Raw genomic sequence first — 18294 nt, 5'->3', positions numbered from 1 at the left:
GATCACACCACGTATGTTACAAGAACATAGGTGACCGGTTTCGGTCATATCACATGACCATCAACAGACCCATGGCATCCTTCCAAGATGGTAGGTGGAGCACTCTTCTCAGCTGGTGTGATGTCAACTAAACCAGTTGTGTGCAGGTCTGAAGTTTGTCGTGAGAAGACTGTAGACACAACGGTCAAATGGCACCGACAAGTACTTGTCGGTCGGTCTATCAAAGTCGTACTGAAAGCACACGGCAGAACCAAGGAACTTCAGTTTTATTCTGTGCTGTTTTGTAATTGCAGCTATTATTAGTGACAAAAGAACAGTTGAGTTGAGAAGACTTTTAAGGAACTCTTAACACAGGCTTGCTAGAGGCAAGACATGTTTATGATTTCTGTGGTTGTTAAACCAACTCTGTTGAAAATGTATCTTAATTGTGTCTAATGTGAGACGACACGGGTGACTTACAAGAAGTCAAATATTTATGTGAGAAATGATAATTTTTGTTCTTTGTGGAAGTTGAAATATACTGACAGTGAACTAAAAGTATTCTTCAAGAACCTACTTATCTCATGAGAAAAGAGAGAGTCTTATATGTTACTTTAACTAGCATCATTCTTCAGAGAAGAAGTTTTTAGAGACTGACGTAGCCAGCTATCCAGAGAAGAAAATCAGCTGTGCATACCAAGTAAGTTGACTCGTGTAAAAGAAATGGGAAGGTTGCAATCCAACTCCACACATTCTTGTCATCAAAAACGTTAGAACATCTGACCATATTAATTCCACAAAACATCAACAGTACCTGTATTTCAACAGTTGTCATCCCTTCCACACCAAAAACATCCCTTCCACACAGCCTAGCCAACTGAGGCAAGGTATCTGCAGTGACGTGACCTCCCTTACTCCTTATGTTGAGGTCTCAAGAGGGCCTTCAGGACAGGCACTACCCCCCACCCCAAACTAAGTCAGCAAACAGGTTTTCCATCCAATTCCTCACACATACCTAACCCTCCCACCACCTCCAAGAATCAGCTACAGAAGAGTGTCATCCTCATCTTCCAATACTACTCTGGACTGGAACAACTGAACCATATGCTTCATAACGGCTTTCATTATCTATCATCATCCCTGAAATGAGAGACATCCTAACCAAGATCCTTCCTGCCCCTCCCAACCTATATAATGTCCTATTTCATTCCTATCCCACTCCCACTCCCAAGCCCTTGCCACACGGATCATATACCTGTGGAAGATCCACATGCAAGACCTGCCCAATCCACCCACCTGGTACTTCCTACTCGAGTACTGCCACAGGCTTATATTATCCCGTAAGAGGATGGGCCACCTGTGAAAGCAGTCGTATCATATACCAGCTCTGCTGCAATTGCTGGACAGCTCTTTATGTTGGTATGACAATTGACAAGCTGTCCACCAGAATGAGTCGCCACCACCAAAATGTGGCCAAGAACAAGATAGTAGCTGAACATAATATGCTCAGTTTCAACAGCTGCTTCTTGGCCCAGGGCATCTGGATCCTTCCTTCCACCACCAGCTTTTCTGAATTATGCAGATGGGTGTTATTGTTGCAACACATCCTTCTCTCCTGGAACCATTCTGGACTCAGTCTCCATTAACTGACTGTCCTCACACCCTCCACCCAACTGCTTCCCTTCCTCTGTCCATCATTGCCTACCAATTGCCTTCTCCCCATTACTTTCATCATGTACTGCTTTCCATTAGCTTCAACACCCGTGCATCACATGCATAGCCTATGCACCTGCCACTCCTCCCACTGCATTCCTAGCCAGCAAACTGGCTGCATCCCTCCAAACTGCAAGCTATCCCCTCCTCTCCAGCCCCTCTTTCTGCCTCTCATCTCTCTCTCTCTCTCTCTCTCTCTCTCTCTCTCTCTCTCTCTCTCTCTCTCTCCCTCTACCCACCCCACCCAACAATTTCAACGCCACTCTAGTCCACTCCTGGCATTGTGCGTCCAGCCAGCAAGAATTTTGTATTTTATGTGTCAATGACTCAATGCTTCTGGTTTTTGGTGAGTGGTCTCCTTTACTCCTAAAGTCTTTGCCTTCTTAATTTCTGTAGAGAAGTTAAACAACATCTTTTATGATGTTATTGATGTATTTGAGGCTTGGTCTTCCTGTAGTTCTGTCTTTATTGACATATGTTTGTTTTAGGAGCCATTCATGTCCCAACAGATGACCAATAGTTGGAACTCTTCTTTTTAAGGTAGTGTTTCATAAACTCCACTTCCCTCTTACCCTTCTAATATGACTTTGTCATTTGTGATCTTATCAGTCCATCTGATTTTCAGGATATGCCTGTTACAAAACATCTAAAAAATATTCAGTCCTTTCCTTTCTTCACACCCCAGAGTCCAGGTCTCACAGTCATTCAATGTCACAATCCAAACATATGTTTTCAGAGATCTTTCCTTGATTTGTATGCCGTTACTGTTTGAGATTAATATCTTCTTTTTTCCTTAAGACACTTTCTGCTCAGGCAATTTTGCTTCTTATTTCTTCTTGCTACTTCTATTAGTAATCTTGCTTCCTAAATAAGTAACTGACTCGACTTGTTGTAGTAGCTTGTCACATACAAGTAATCATACTATGGCTTGTCATTCTTTGTCACAAACCATTACCTTCGTTTTTGCAGTAAGTCACATACATTATATCATACTATGACTTGTCATTCTTTGCTGCAAACTGTTACCTTTGTTTTAGAATCATTTTCATGTTGCATTTTTTTAAGTAACTTAATCCAATTTGTTTAATATGATTTTGAGGTCTTCTTCACTTTCAGGTAAAACAACTGTCACCGCCATAGACATTACTTTGCCACGTATTCTACACAAATATCTAAATGTTTCCTGACTCTTGCATTGTGTCCTCAATGTATAGCTTAAAAATATATTGAACAATGGAAATCCCAGATTACAATATCGGCAGTATTATGAGAAGGGTACAATCCTACTTTCTCTAATGATGACATGCTGTGTTGCAGTCAGGCACAATGAATATACTGTTACACACTTAGCTTTGGCTTTTTTCCATTTTACATTAGCAGACATATTATTTATGTCTTAAGACTTATCTATATTGCTAAATTCTTTTATATACTTTCATCTATAGAGAATTTTAAAACTAATATTGCTCCTCTGGTGATTCAGCTTTTTCAGAATTTGAACTGACTTTTGAGTGTGCAGTTTCAACTTTTTGTTGTATTCAACTGAGAGTGATGTGGTTATTATTTTCAGTGCCTACACCTACCCAATTTCACATTTGTTCATCATCATCATCATCACTTAACAGTTCCAGTTTCCCGGGTACTGGTAATGAGCCTTTTCCACTTCATCCTGTCCAAATACACCTGTTCACGGAGAATATCATACACTGTCCATCCTCTGGTCACTAGATCAGCCTTAATTAAGTCCATCCATTGGGTATGAGGTCTTCCTTGATGTCTTTTCCTTTCCACCTGTCTTTCCAAATTTATTTTGACTGTTCTAGTTGACTCCATTCTCATCACATGCCCATACCATCGAAGACTAGATGCACCAATTCGATCTAATAGGGATGTCTTTATTCCGACTTCTTTCCTCACCTCCTCATTCCTTAACTTGTTCATCTTGGTCTCCTGGATGGTGGATCCAAGAAATTTCATCTCTGCTGCTTGCAGCCTTGATGATTCTCTTTTTGTGAGGGTACATGTTTCAATACCATAGGTTAAAATTGGTACGAAATAGCTATTAAACATCATAAGTTTGGCCGGTTTTGGAATCAAGTCATCCCATAAAAGTGATCTGACTTGTTGGTAGAATTCAGATCCTTTTTGCACTCTGTTGATGATTTCATTTCTGACCAAATTATCACTGGAAATTACACTTCCAAGGTACGGGTCCACACACCCTATTTGGTGGTCTCGTAGTTTTACACTTGCTGGTTGTCCATCTCTGTTGACTACCATCACCACTGTCTTGGTCTTGCTTCACTCTTCATCTCAAACCATGATGATTGTCCTTCCCCAATTTGTACGCAGCTAGTAGAGTCTTTGTACAACATCTGAATTTTTCTTATTAGTCCTTCCAGCACATTCTTTTTCCTCAGGTATTCCCAGATCTTATCTCTTATAACACTATCATAGGCTTTTTCTATATCCAGGAATACAATGACCAATTTCTTGCCTTTCTCCCAATACTTTTCCATTAGATCTATTGTTGATCTGTTACTTCTGAAGCCATATTGTTCCTCCTCCATCTGTGTTTCTATGATAGTTCTCGGCCTCTTTTCTATGATCTTCTCAAGTATTTTCAGCCCATGAGACAATAGGGTTATTCCTCTATAGCTGGTGGGTTTCTGCCTGCTACCTTTCTTAAACAGGGGAATTATTACATCCTTGCTCCAATCCACAGGTATTTTGTTATCTGCCCATATGGCATTGAGTACTCGGTGCAGCCACTGTATGCCTTGGATACCTGCAGCCTTTATCATGTCTGTGTTCACTTTATCTGCACCTGAAGATTTTCCTTTAGGCATAAATTTTAAGGCTGCCTCTGTTTCTGTCCAGGTGATGGGAGTTTCCTCATTGTAAGTGTGGGTTTCCAGTTCTGTATTTGGTTCTCAACTATTTCTGTCCAGGTGATGGGAGTTTCCCCATTTGTTAGAGATGGGAATTACAAGGTTTCTGTCAAACCCATGGGCCTCTTTGAAGACAAATTCCCAATACACAGCCTGCATCTACTTCTGTTTCTTTCTTATAATAATTTAAGACAGTCTACTGTTTATAAACAATTTCTTTATGTTCTGATTCCATAATACTGCAACTCCATCATTTTTCATATAATCTTCCACTGTCAAGTATATTTCTTTTGCTTGCCTTGCCTCTCAGCTAATCCAGTTTTTCGGGATTTTTGTATTCCTGTTCATCTTCCTCTTTGTTTGAAGTTTTTGGTTTCCTTCTTTGTTCTAACATATTAAAGCAAGGGACTGACTTCTGCTCAAGGGGTCATCCTAATAAGTATGCATAATAATGGTGCAAGTTCCAAGATACACATATACATTAATTAGCATGTGACAGTTTGAATAATGAGTTGCCATTGTTTATTTAACAATGAAATTAGGGGGGGGGGGGATGTATAAACAGAAGAAAAGGGGGAAGGGGAGAACATATTTTAAAATTACTAAGGTACTTCATCAGAATAACATTATTTCATATGATGTGCCAAAACATTATGGCCACCTGCTCAGTAACATTTTGTCTTCCCTTAGAATGAAATAAATCAGTGATCCTGATGGCATCTCTGGTAGTTTTTTTGGAGGTATGTGGCACCAGGTTTCTATGCTCCCGTAAATTAGGAGCTGGCAGTTTTGCACCCAGAGGTGGTGTCCAACAGTGTCCCAAAGATGTTCCATTAGGTCCAGATCAGGCATAACTGATGGCCAAGATAGCAATGTGTGTTCACTATAATGTCCCTCAAACCTTCTGTCCTTGTGATTGGGACAGATATCCTGTTGCAGAATGCCACTGCCATGAGGAAAGACCTTAAGTATGAATGGATATAAGCAGTCTGCAATAATGGTCACATAGTCCACAACTGTCATGGTGCCTTCGATTACTAATAAGGTCCCATGAAAGCACGGGTGAAAGTCCTACATTGCAGAGTCCTGCCCACACTGGCCTGATTGCTGGATGGTGTAGTATCGAGGAACAACTGTCGACGTGGTGTAACAAGAAAAGTGATTCATCTGAAAAGGTGACACATTTCTAGGGATCCACAACCAATCTTAATGATACTATGCCCACTACAATCATAACTGACATTATCATTGGATCAAAATGGGAATGGGTAGGGGCTGTTTGCTGTGGAGGTCCAAGCTCCACAATGTCCACTGATTGGTGTGCTATGAACAATTATGCTTGCACCAGTGTTGTACTCTGTCATCAAATCTGCAACAGATCACTGTCTGTCCTGCTTTAGAGAGTGGGCAAGTCTCTGTGATGAGGCACGAATGTCCAACAACTTGTTGCTATGGTTTCATTGTTCTTCAACCAATTTTAATAGATGCTTAATACAGTACTCTGCTAAAAGCTGACCAGTTTTGCCATTTCCGACATTCTCGTTGCCAGGAGCTGGGCTGTAACAATCAGCCCTTTGTCAAAGTTGCTTACGTCAGTGAGTTTCTCCATTTACGGCCCATATCATCAGTAGAATGATTCCCCATTCCCCTCTGCTCTGTCTACTTTCCTTACTACATCACCTGCCCATAATTCCAGCAGGTGGCATTCACTTTCGTGATGGGCAGTGGTCATAATGTTTTGGCTCATCAGTGTAAATATATGTAAATACTTAACGATTTATTTGCATTTCCCTGATTAAGGCAGAATCTTTTTCTGCAATAGCTGCTTCAACGAGAGTGATAGCTTCTCTAACTTTCTCTTGAGCCTCTGACTCACGAGTTATAAGATCTTCCATATTTTTATGGCAAGTCAGCAGAGCAGCTTCCAAATCTTTACATGTGGCATTCAATGTTTCTGTTTTATGAATAAGCTCCATCTCTTTGTTTCCTGAACAGTGCAGTTTTTCCATAAGTTTACACTCTCCTGTAGAACCAGAAGAATATGAAAGTTATTCCACTTTGTAAAATGCCATACAATATTTTTATAGAATAAGATATTTCTTAATCACAAGATATGAAACAAAGCTCATATTAAATCAAACTCTCTCTCTGTTTTGAACAGATGTCAGTTGAAATAAAATGTTCAACCTTTAAATAATGGTCACTAATGTCATCTGAGAAGTTAAAAGTATGTGACGTAATTTATTAGTACTTTATAAACAGCTCTATGACGATGGAATTCTCACACAATGGCATTACATAACTATGAGTATTGCCTGTATTTTTATTTCTGCTGTATGACAGTGAGTTTTCTCCAATGTTACACATTAATTTTGTAGCTATACATTACTGAACCTATCATCTGTATGTCGCACTCATAAAATTAAACAATGGAAAATCCAGGACGGAATGTCACAATATTATGAAAAGGATAATTGTTACTCACTGTGTAGTGGAGACTCTGAGTTGCAGATAGGCACAACAAAAAGACTGTCACACTGCAGTGTGGCTTCAGCTGCCAAAGACTGCAGTCATGTGTGTATGAGTTGTGTTTGCATGTGTGTGTGTGTGTGTGTGTGTGTGTGTGTGTGTGTGTGGTCTATTTTTGACAAAGGTCTTGTTGGCTGAAAGCTTATTTTGTGAAGTGATATGTGCAGTTGACAGCTCACTGTTCAAAATATTTCATGAATAATTCATACAGTCAGTGACAGGAGTATCAACACAACAACTGTCTTTCGTATTATTTATTCTTTTAATATTAATCACTGTACAAGAGGTTTGTTGTGTTTACAGGGTCAAGGAACTTTTTGACGACAGCACATGGAAACTGTTCAGCTAAAACAGATTATTCCAGCTTCAGTGCTCACCTGCAGGCAGTCAGGTGCTCGCAGGCTGAGGTGAACAAACTGCTCATACATTTATGTCAGGCAACCACCTGCTAACAGTCAGGGGTGGGCAAGCGACTTATGGCCTGCAGTCAACACTTTACACACAACAATACTGGCTAGGCAGTTGACAATAACTTCAAAAATATTATGGAAACAGCACATGTTAAACAAAAAAATTCAATCTAAGCCAAATAAAAAAATTCAACCTAAACCAAAGGTACTGAAACTAAAACTTTTTTACATTTGTGGAATACGATCTATGTTTTTACTTGCAAATGATGAAATATTTTGTGTCAGACTCTGTTTTACTGCAAAATGCAGAATGCTCATCAATGTTTGATCTTGAAGTTGGGACCTACCTGCAGTTTCTGCAGTTTTTATCATGTCCACAATAAAATACTGACCCACAGAGTCAAAGGACATGAAAGGGAAGCAGTAATGAGAAGGGAGTGAGACACGGTTGTAGCCTCTTCTCAATGTAGTCCAATCTATACTTCAAGCAAATTGCAAAGGAAACCAAGGAGAAATCTGGAAAGAGAATTAAAATTTAGAGAAAAGACATAAAAACTTTAATGTCTGCCAATGACATTGTAATTCTGTAAGAGATGGCAAACGACTATGAAGAGCAATTTAATGGAGTGTATAATGTCTCGAAAAGAGACCAACAAAAGTAAAACAAAGCTAATGGAATGTAGTCAAATTAGTCAGGTGATACTGCATGAATTCTGTTAAGAAATGAGACAGTAAAAGTATTATATGGCCCACCACCTGTCCTTCCGACACTACGTAGGTTCCTGTGTGTTACTAAGTGAATAGAAAAACAAAGCTAATGGAATGTAGTCAAATTAGTCAGGTGATACTGCATGAATTCTGTTAAGAAATGAGACAGTAAAAGTATTATATGAGTTTTACAATTTGGGCACAAAAATAACAGTTATTTGCTGGTGTAGGGAGGATATAACGTGCAGACTGGCAACAGGAAGGGAAAGTTTTCTGAAAAAGAGAAATTTGTTAACATAAAAAAAAAGTTAAATGTTAGGAAGCCTTTTCTTCTCTGAAGTGTAGCACTGAACAGAAGTGTAATGTAGATGTTAAACAGTTCAGAGAAGAGAAGAATAGAAGCTTTGAAAATGTGGTGCTACAAAAAAATGCTGAAGATTAAGTGGGCAGGTTGAATTACTAATGAGGAGGTACAGACTTGAATTGGGGAAAAAGAAGTTTATAGACAACCACACTAAAAAAAAGGGATTGGTTGAGAGGACACATTCTGAGACATTAGGGAATCAGATCCTGAATCTTTGCCTAAAAACTCTGACAAAGCTGCATATTTTTTTGTTAATAAACCATGAAACATGTGTCTGGAGGTAACATGAACAATGAATGGCATTTGAATAAAGTTGTGTTTCCTGTACCAAGCTGCCTTTGAAACAGGTGCAGTTCAGCCATGAATGCACTCATTTTATCATAAAAATTAATAATCAGCAAATCTTTCACTTGTATTATCACATAAAGGGTGTCCCAGAAATGATGTGATGAACTTCAAGTCATTGTAAAGGGCGTCTTGAGCAACAAATTGAGCATAGAAACCTGAGACCAGAAATGTCATCAAGCAGTGCTACACAATATTGAAGTTATAGGCACTAGCACCTGCCACTAGGGCACCCCTTCAGCAGCAAACCTGACTCTGTAGGCGAACTGACTGTAGGTGGAACACCTTGCAATCTTGTTTGTTATTCAATAATCGCAACTGACTGTCACAATCACCAGTGGTGGTGATGAAGCTAGCTCCTGCATGAAAGGTATTGTCTCTCACAAATGCAAAGCTCTATTGCCTTGGTGGATGATGGTTTCTAGCACACGTTTCCATGTGCAGTTTATTTTTCTCCTGCACACTGAAAAATGCCAGAGATTTCAGAGGATCCAGTAGGAAAATAAAGTGTAGACAGAAACCCATGTCTGAAATCATTATCCATCAAAGCAACAGAGCATCACATTCATAGCAGACAAGGAAGGCCTTTCTACACAACAGCTAGCTCCATCTTCTCCACTGGTAATTGTGGCAACCTGTCGCAATCACTGAATAACAAACAACACTGTGAAATGTTCTACCTGCAGTCCATCATCAAACAAAGTCATATTCGCTGCTGAAGAGGTGGACTAGCGGCAGGAGCCAGCACAGAAACTGGCTATCTGTAGCATCATTGGATGATGTTTCTGGATATGGGTTCCTATTCTTGGTTTGTTCCTCAAGATGTCCCCTATAACTCCTCAAAATCTATTGCATCATTTCTGGGGCAATTTGTATAAATTATTTAAATTATTTATCACACAAATAAGAGAATCTGTGTAGACATGAAAGAGCAGGGTGCTTTGCCAGCAGATGAGCTATGTGTGCTCACAGGCACCTGTGACTCACGGGACAGAGTTGGAACAGCCTGAGTTAAAAGAGTATACATGGACAGCCTATTCAGAAGTGACACAACACCCAGTCTATTCATTCTGTTATTTTTCCCTAGAGAATAGGCACAAAAAAAAAAAAAAAAAAAAAAAAAGTTTGAAAAGATGATACTTACTTCATAACACAATAATATTATTAAAAGAGTTAACTGAGACAATGCAATTACTTCAGTGAAGATTAGGGAATTATGCACTTTGTACATCACAGGGCAGTCTTTGGAGAGCAGATAGAAGCAAAGAATGACGCTAGTTGATTCTTGGGACGCAATGTGACATTACATATCCTCACAATGGGTTGGATCAAGCAAGGTGACACAGTTGGAAAACAATGGACTTGTATCCACCTATCCAGATTTATATTTTCTATGAGTTCCCTAAATCGTGTCAGGTGAACTCTGGGATGGTTCCTTTGAAAGGATGTGGTTGACTTCCTTCCTCAATCTGAACTTGTCCTACATCTCCAAAGACCCCACTGCCAATGGAATCTTGAACCCTAACCTTCCTTCCTCCCGTGCACAATGGATTGGCTCTACCATACAGTGCTTAATCATCTTCTCCATCTTTGTATATCGGGGAAGTTCTGGAGACTGGTGATTCATGTACATATAAAGTGGACATTGTATCATTCTCAGCAGCCAGCAGTTTACATCTGAACACAATGACATTGACAGAAGTGAAAATCTCAAGAATTTTATTTGGATTATCCTAGTACGAAAAGTATTTTATTCTGTCATTCCACTATGCAAGACTCTGATAATGTAAAACTCAGTGAAGACATAAAGAATACATACAATGCAAAACACTAAGGAGGAAACAATACATAATTTAATATGATGTTAAAAGTCAATTGACTAATTGTTATTAGCACAAATGCACTTCTTAGAATTATTGTTACTGTCTTCTGTAAATATCCATGTGTGGCAGAAAAAAGCATTATGGAGTAAAACAACTTAGATCTGAAAAAGATTGTAGGAGAAATAAATCACGTTTGATTAAGATACTATGCAGTCTATGGACTTTTGATTTCTGAATCATCATTCATCCTCCTAACAGAACTTCTGCAATTGAATTTTAATGTCACATCAGTGACTATAAACTGAATGGTGAATGCACAAAGCATGTGTCATTAAGTCATTTTTTGGAAATATGAACAGGTGGATTTTTCTAATATAATCAACCTACATATCAGAGATAAAAATGGAGCGTTGAAAATAAAATGCACAAACTGTTAAGTTACAAGAATTTTTTTGCTCAAAGGTTATTACCTCCTGTTACAAGACACACTGAAATGAGATGCATCCAATATAAGATTATTTTCTCTCTCCTTGACCTGGTCTCTCTTTTATGCTCACTACACGGCACATTGCTGTATGGTGCCAATATAACTGAGGACCTTTTTACTTATCACCTATCTAATATTTTTGCAACAGTGTTGGCATAAAAGACCCCTGCATCACCTTTTATCGGTATTAACAACAATAGGTGTTCTGTTAGTGAAAACACGTGCAAAGTAAAAGTTACCAAACAGCAATGCATAGCAGGTCAATCAATGAAATAATGAAACACAAAGACTCACTCATAGCTATGCACTCTGCCTCATGTACAACACAGTATTTAAAAGAATGCAAAAAATTTAGTTCTAACTGCAAAGAAAAAATATTATGTGCTGCAATGCATAATACATTTTGGCCTCCCAGGTTGTTACTTCCAGATACAATTGGCTAATTAAACCTGGGATGAAGTCTATACAGTAAACAATGTAAAAGAAAACTTCCAACCAAAAGGCCTTCTTCAGAATGAGGCAACATACACACACACACATTTACACTAATGCAACTCACACACACATGACCATTGTCTCTGGTTGGCGATTTTTTTGTTATGCCTGCTTGCATCTCAACATCACCACTCTATGGTACATAGCAATCTATCCTTTTCATAATATTGTCATTATTCCATCCTGGATACTCCATTGTTAAATCCTCTGAGGACCTTAAATACCTCAATTCTTTACAAAAAATCTGTACTAATCAATAGTTCTTAAGTATCATCACACTTACAAAGCAGAATGCAGGAGATACGGCTTGCTGCAAAAATATCATTTAATTACAGAAAAATTACAGAAAGTAGGCAGTATGGTATATCATAAACAAGAAACTGGATAATGGAAAAACAATTACAATGAGATAAGATCAATAGAAAATCCATGAGTGCTAGGAAATTTTGTAAATGAAACAATGGAAAAATCCAGGATGAAATAACAACAACATGGAAAGGATACATTGCTCCTCTCCACACAAAGGGGGCCTTAGTCACAGACACATATAACAAAAAAGAATACTAAAAATATTTAAGGTTTCAGACAAAGTCCTTCCTCAGAAGTAAAACTCTTGCCACATTCCCACAACAACAAGTCAGATGCATATGGTTATTGTTTCCTGGTACTAAAGTTTGACTGTGACTGCATCTGATGTGAGCAACACAGTCGTAGTCAGGCCTTAGCACCCAGAGACAGTAGCCATGTGTGTATGGTTTCTTGCTGTGTGAATGTGTGAAAGATCTACTTCTGAGGAAGGACTTCGTTTGAAACCTTAAATATATCTACTATTCCCTTTTGTTGTAACTGTCTGTGATTCATTGTCTCCCTGAGTAGCAATTTATCCTTTCTATATTGTTGAAATTCTGTAAATTACTAATTTTCAGATATTGTGGGGAAGTTGCAACAAACTCTTCGTAAAACAAGTGTAGCACGCATAACGAATTATGTAACCAGCATAATGATGTATCCCACAATAGAGCAAGAAATCAACAAACAAAAATTAAAAGGCAGGAGGGATGGGTGAGGTGCCAATCTCTGCCCTGATGGTAAGCACAATAAATTACTCTTTCAGTTTCAGCACTTTTCTGGAATATTTAAAGTACCCACAAATTGTGCTCCAGCAAAAGGAAGGTAATGCAGAGAACAATTTAAGTGCAGGTTAGTTTCCCTGTTCTCATCAGCCTCAAAAGCAATAGAACCAATATTGAAGGACAGAGTAATGAGTTACCTGAATAAATACAATATTCTTAATGAGTACAGGTTGGTTTGTGAGGAAGCAGATATACAGTATACGCCATAACAGAGTTTATAAATGTAATACTTCAAGCTATCAACAGGAATGACTGTGTTACAGATGTATTTTTTGAACTACTGAAGACTTTTGACATTGTCAGCCATATTGACCATAAAATGCTACTAAACAAACTCAAATATGTGGGTGTGACAGATTCTAGGGATATGAAATGGAATGATCACATAGACTCAGTCATGGGTAAAGCAGGTGGTAGACTTTGCTTCACTGGGTAAATGCAATCAATCTACAAAGGAGATTGCTTACAAAGCACTCATGTGAATGGTTCTAGACTACTGCTCAAGTGTTTGGGACCCGTACCAAATAGGACTAACAGGGGATATTGAACGTATACAGAAAACAGAAGTGCAGATGGTCACAGATTCATTTGATCCATGGGAGACTGTCACATAAATACTGAAGGAACTGAACTGGAAGACTTTTGAAAAGAGACGTAAACTATCCCAAGAAAGTCTGTTAATGAAATTTCAAGAATCGGCTTTAAATGGTGACTATAGGAACGTACTACAATCCCCCACATATCGCTCACATAGGAATCATGAGGATAAGATTAGAATAATTAATGCATGCACAGAGGCCTACAATCATTCTTCCCATGCTCCATATGTGAATGGAACAGGAAGAAACCCTAATAACTGGTGCAATGGCACATACCTTCTGCCATACACTTCTCGGTGATTTACAGAGTTTGGATGCAAATGTAGATGTAGATGTAAAAGGAATAGCTAATGAGTGGTACCACTCATACGCAGCAAACAAAGTCAAAAGCCAGAGATGGCCCACACTCTAGGTGAAGCTGAATTTTTAGTGAAGTCATAATTACACCAAAAACACATTAACACAGGTGTTCCTCAGGAGAGTACATTAGGAATGATGTCAATGATTTTGCAGACAATACAAGACACGGAGAAAAAAATAATCTTTGCTGATGAAAGTAACATTTCAGTGCTTGACAGTAATGTTACAGTCCTCCTAGCTGAGGAAGCAAATGAACCCCTCAAATGCACACAACTGACACAATATAATAAATACATCTGTAGCTTAGATACAAAGATGGCCAACTCCATTTCTTTAACAATTTGAGATAATGACAGATTTCAAGAGCACATACCACTGGGAATCGAATTGTAGCATTCTATAGTGACAAAAATGGCCAGAACCATTTTAAAATTATTTTTGAATATTTGCCTTGGTTGTATTGGCCAGCCCTAAATTATGTTGGTGACAGAAACAGCCACCTCCACAAAGCACCAATCACAAGGCTTAATTCAGTCATGGGACATCACAATCTCATCATGTTTTAGAGACATATTAATGAGCAGTGTGTTCTGAATCAGGATTTTTTCATGCTATGAAGGAAGTAGAAAATAATATAGCTGTAATGTCATATGATATGCAAAAAACAAGCCATTACCGAAGATTCTAGATCAAAGCATATGCTAATAAAAGCAGCTATACTGCTATGATTTGATAGTGGTTTCTGGATGTTCTAGTGGATGTGAGCTCTGCGTAAAGAGAATGCATCAATTTATTCTTGGGCAGAGCATGAAATGGAGAAGTCATCAAATGAATTAACCTCTGCAGTGTTCAAGGAAGTTGAATAAATCTACAACCACCTACTTTCAAGGCAATGATAATGCATGACTGGTGTCAGATTGGTGTACAGGTCAAAACAAAAATATGGTCTTGTTGACAATTTCCATTGTGCCATGATAAATTTAGTAATCATGGAACAATCAAACTTTTAGGAAAGGAGGGCCAATCAAGACTGGAAGGCAAAAGCTAAAGCCTGTGTTAGATATCCATCTAAGCTTCCTTTTAAAATTTAAAAACCAAACCAAAGTCAGTATGTGTCAGTAATGAACAAAACTATAACTTTCAAATCTTTGGCTGTCATGAAACCAAGGAAAAACCCAACAGACATTTTTCCCAATGAACTTAAGATCGGAGTAAATGCATATGTGTCCAAGGCACAAGACTTGCAAGGATTACAAAACACTACAGTATAAAATGGAATGAAACTGAACACAGAGATTCACAATAAATTCAAGCTAGGTAAGGGGCCAAGGCTGTAGACTACTTCGACTACTCTTTCTAAAATCACAAGGAATTCATCTGGACCTGGTGATTTATTTGCTTTCAAGTCTTTCAGTTATTTCTCCATGCAAAGTATGCTTATTACTATGTCACCCATACAGGAGTCTGCCCAAAAGACAAATGATGGTATGTTTGTATGATTCTCCTGTGTAAAATTTAAGACTTCGGCTTTTGTTTTGCTATCTTCAACTATCTCACCAGACTGGACAACAAGGGACTGAATGGGAGCCTTAGACCCGCTTACTGATTTCAAGTATGACCAGAATTTCTTGGGTACTCTGAAAGATCTTTTGTTAAGGTGTGACAGTGGTAGATGTTGTATGTTTCGCGCATAGATCTTTTCACAGATGCATGAATGTCTACTAACCTTCACTTGTCATCATTTATGAGTTACCTTTTGAACCAAGAGTACAACAGCCTCTGCTTCCTCAGCATCTGCCGAATTTTGCAATTAAACTATACCTACCACCCACCAGCAATACCTCCACAGCTATCACCCATTCCACACAACCTAGCTACCCTTGACCATTAAATCTGTAGTGATGAGCAGTCCCTCTCAAAATATACCAATGGTCTCACTGAGTCCTACACAGACTGAAATTACCCTTTCAACCTTATACAGAAAGAGATCTCCCACAACCACACCTACTCCAGTCCGGTCAAAAGCGTCATGTATCCCTTCAAAGGCAGGGCTACCTGTGAAACCAGTCACGTCATCTACAAGCAAAGCTGCAACCACTGCGCTATGTTCTACATGGACATGACAACCAACAAACAACATGAATGGCCACCGACAAACTGTGGCCAAGAAACAGCTGGACCACTCTAGTGCAGAGCACGCTACCCAAGACGATTTTCTTCATTTCAATACCGTATTTACTTGAATCTAAGCCGCACCTGAAAAATGAGACTCGAAATCAAGGAAAAAAAAATTTCCTCAAATCTAAGCCACACCTGAAATTTGAGACTAGAAATTCAAGGGGAGAGAACAGCTTTAGGCCGCACCTCCAAATCAAAACAAAGTTGTTCTATTGTAATATGAGGCACAATTTAGGTCGAATGAATGATGATACAACTACAGTAGTTTGGTTCGAGTCGTAAGCTAGGCAGTTAAGCTTTACCAGGTGGCCATTGCTATGCGTCAGGTGCTCCATCTGTATTTATACGGGTACCCTTCCTTTTTCACGTGCTTCGTCTGGTTTGAATTGATTGCTTATTTTTCTTTGATCTGATAAGTGCCGTTCTCTTTGTTATAGGTGTTTACGTCACTCTAAGCTGAAAATGCATTATTGTACTGTGTCATACATTGTTTGTCGCATTCTGATAATGAGTGTTTACGACCTGTCGCCGATGGCGGCATGGCTTAAAAAAAAAAAAAAAAAAAGTTTGTGAGAGAGAGAGAATTCATCTCATTAGTGAAACACTGGCAAGAGACTGCTATTTGTTGTTACTTACACTGCTGCTTTCTATGACAATGATCAACAAGAACCAAATAATAGACTGCGTGTGATAGAAGATGTGAAGAAGAGTTTAGCAAAAATTTTTCTCCGTTTGAAAATCTTTGCAGACGCCTCTTTAGTACATTACATTCTGCACAGAAATTAGAGTCACCTTAGATTTAAAAATCTAGTCAGTTGTCGTGCTTCATTTCTGACTGTATCAGTGCATCACTATTCTGCGTAAGAATAATATAATGAATATAAACATGGCATGATATGTATATTCTTCCGCATTTGCTGTTCTCTCACTCTAGTTTCGTAGTTTATTAGGCAGACAGGATTTAAATGAGATAGCAGCAAACACAAAACAATACGTGGCAAAATGTTCATATTTGTATTATTCTTATGGAGAAGAGAATACCGCATGTGATTCACAATTCATAAAAGTTCCTATCAGCAACCATCTCTTGTCACAGGTAGGAAAAAATTCAGAACGTAGAGTTGGCCATATTGACAAACATCCCAAACATTCTTGCCAGTCGGATTTTCATAGTACATTGAAAGGATGCTACATTTGAAGATGAACAATACGGAATTTGCATTTACTTCGTTGGATGATGTATGAAAATGCAGTGGTCAAAACTTGGGGCGAAGAAAAAAGCTCGTCTTCCACCTTTTTTTAAAAAAAAATTTATTTACTGACGCCGAGGTTTTGGCACCAGTATTTATCTTTGTGACTGCAAAGCATGCCTGTGTAGCGCTACATATATTCGACGGCAGAAGTTAGTTGTGGCGGCGCCTACCAACATTTACAAAACTTCTGCTTACTTTGCACTCGATTCTAAGCCACAGTCAGTTTTTTGGATTACAAAACCCGGAAAAAAAGTGTGGCTTAGATTAGAGTAAATATGGTAATTGCTTTGCAACCTGTGCCCTCTGGATCCTTCCCATCAAGGCCAGCTTCTCTGAACAATGCAGGCGAGAACTCTCCCTGCAATATCTCCTATGCTCCCATAACCCTCCTGGCCTAAACCTTCATTAGTCATTGTCCATTACCCACCTACCCCTTCCCTGTTCCCATTCCAGCACTACACAGCCACCAATGCACACAGTCTTTTTACTTCTCTGCTTTTCTGCTGCCCCCCTCCCCCCTCCCCTCACCCACCACCATCCAGCCCACCCTCCGTCTAACCTCCCAAATGCACCTAGCTGCCCTACCACCTCCCCATCTCATCCCTGTATGCTCCCACAATCAGTATTTTACTATTCCCTACCCCTACTCTCCTATCCCTCTGCCTCCCCACTCCAGCCTCCTCCTTACCCTGCCATCAAACCACTTCTCGTATCATACGCTGCTATTTGCAGTCTGGCCTCTGCAGCCAGAGATAGTGGTCATATTCGTGTGTGTTGTGTTTGGTTGAATATGTATGCATGTGTTGTCTACTTCAGAAGAAGGCCTTTTGGCCAAGAGCTTACTTGTGTAGCAGCCTTTTGGTTCTGCCTGTCTGCAACTCCACATCTCCATAATATGGTGAGTAGTAGTCTTTCCTTTTCATACTATTGTCATTATTCCACCCTGGATTTTCCACAATTAAAGATTACTTAGAGAACTAAGGATTGGTGTCAAAGATGTCATTATTAGTGCCTATTAAAGTATCAT

The 18294-nt window shown here is 39.0% G+C and overlaps 1 protein-coding gene across 1 annotated transcript in view; it reads right to left on the bottom strand.

Moving 5' to 3' along the window:
• The window catches only part of LOC126198857 (sodium channel and clathrin linker 1-like), a 97432-nt gene that overhangs the window by 29206 nt on the left and 49932 nt on the right, over nucleotides 1-18294 (bottom strand). Inside the window, exon 6 of the mRNA XM_049935446.1 lies at nucleotides 6358-6606. Coding sequence (XP_049791403.1) covers nucleotides 6358-6606 — 249 coding nt within the window. The remainder of the gene's footprint in view (nucleotides 1-6357; nucleotides 6607-18294) is intronic.

The sequence above is a fragment of the Schistocerca nitens genome, chromosome 8 (genome assembly GCF_023898315.1).
Source record: "Schistocerca nitens isolate TAMUIC-IGC-003100 chromosome 8, iqSchNite1.1, whole genome shotgun sequence".
NCBI lineage: Eukaryota > Metazoa > Arthropoda > Insecta > Orthoptera > Acrididae > Schistocerca > Schistocerca nitens.
The sequence above is the reverse complement of the archived record's forward strand: the minus strand, read 5'-3'. Positions and strand labels throughout refer to the sequence as shown.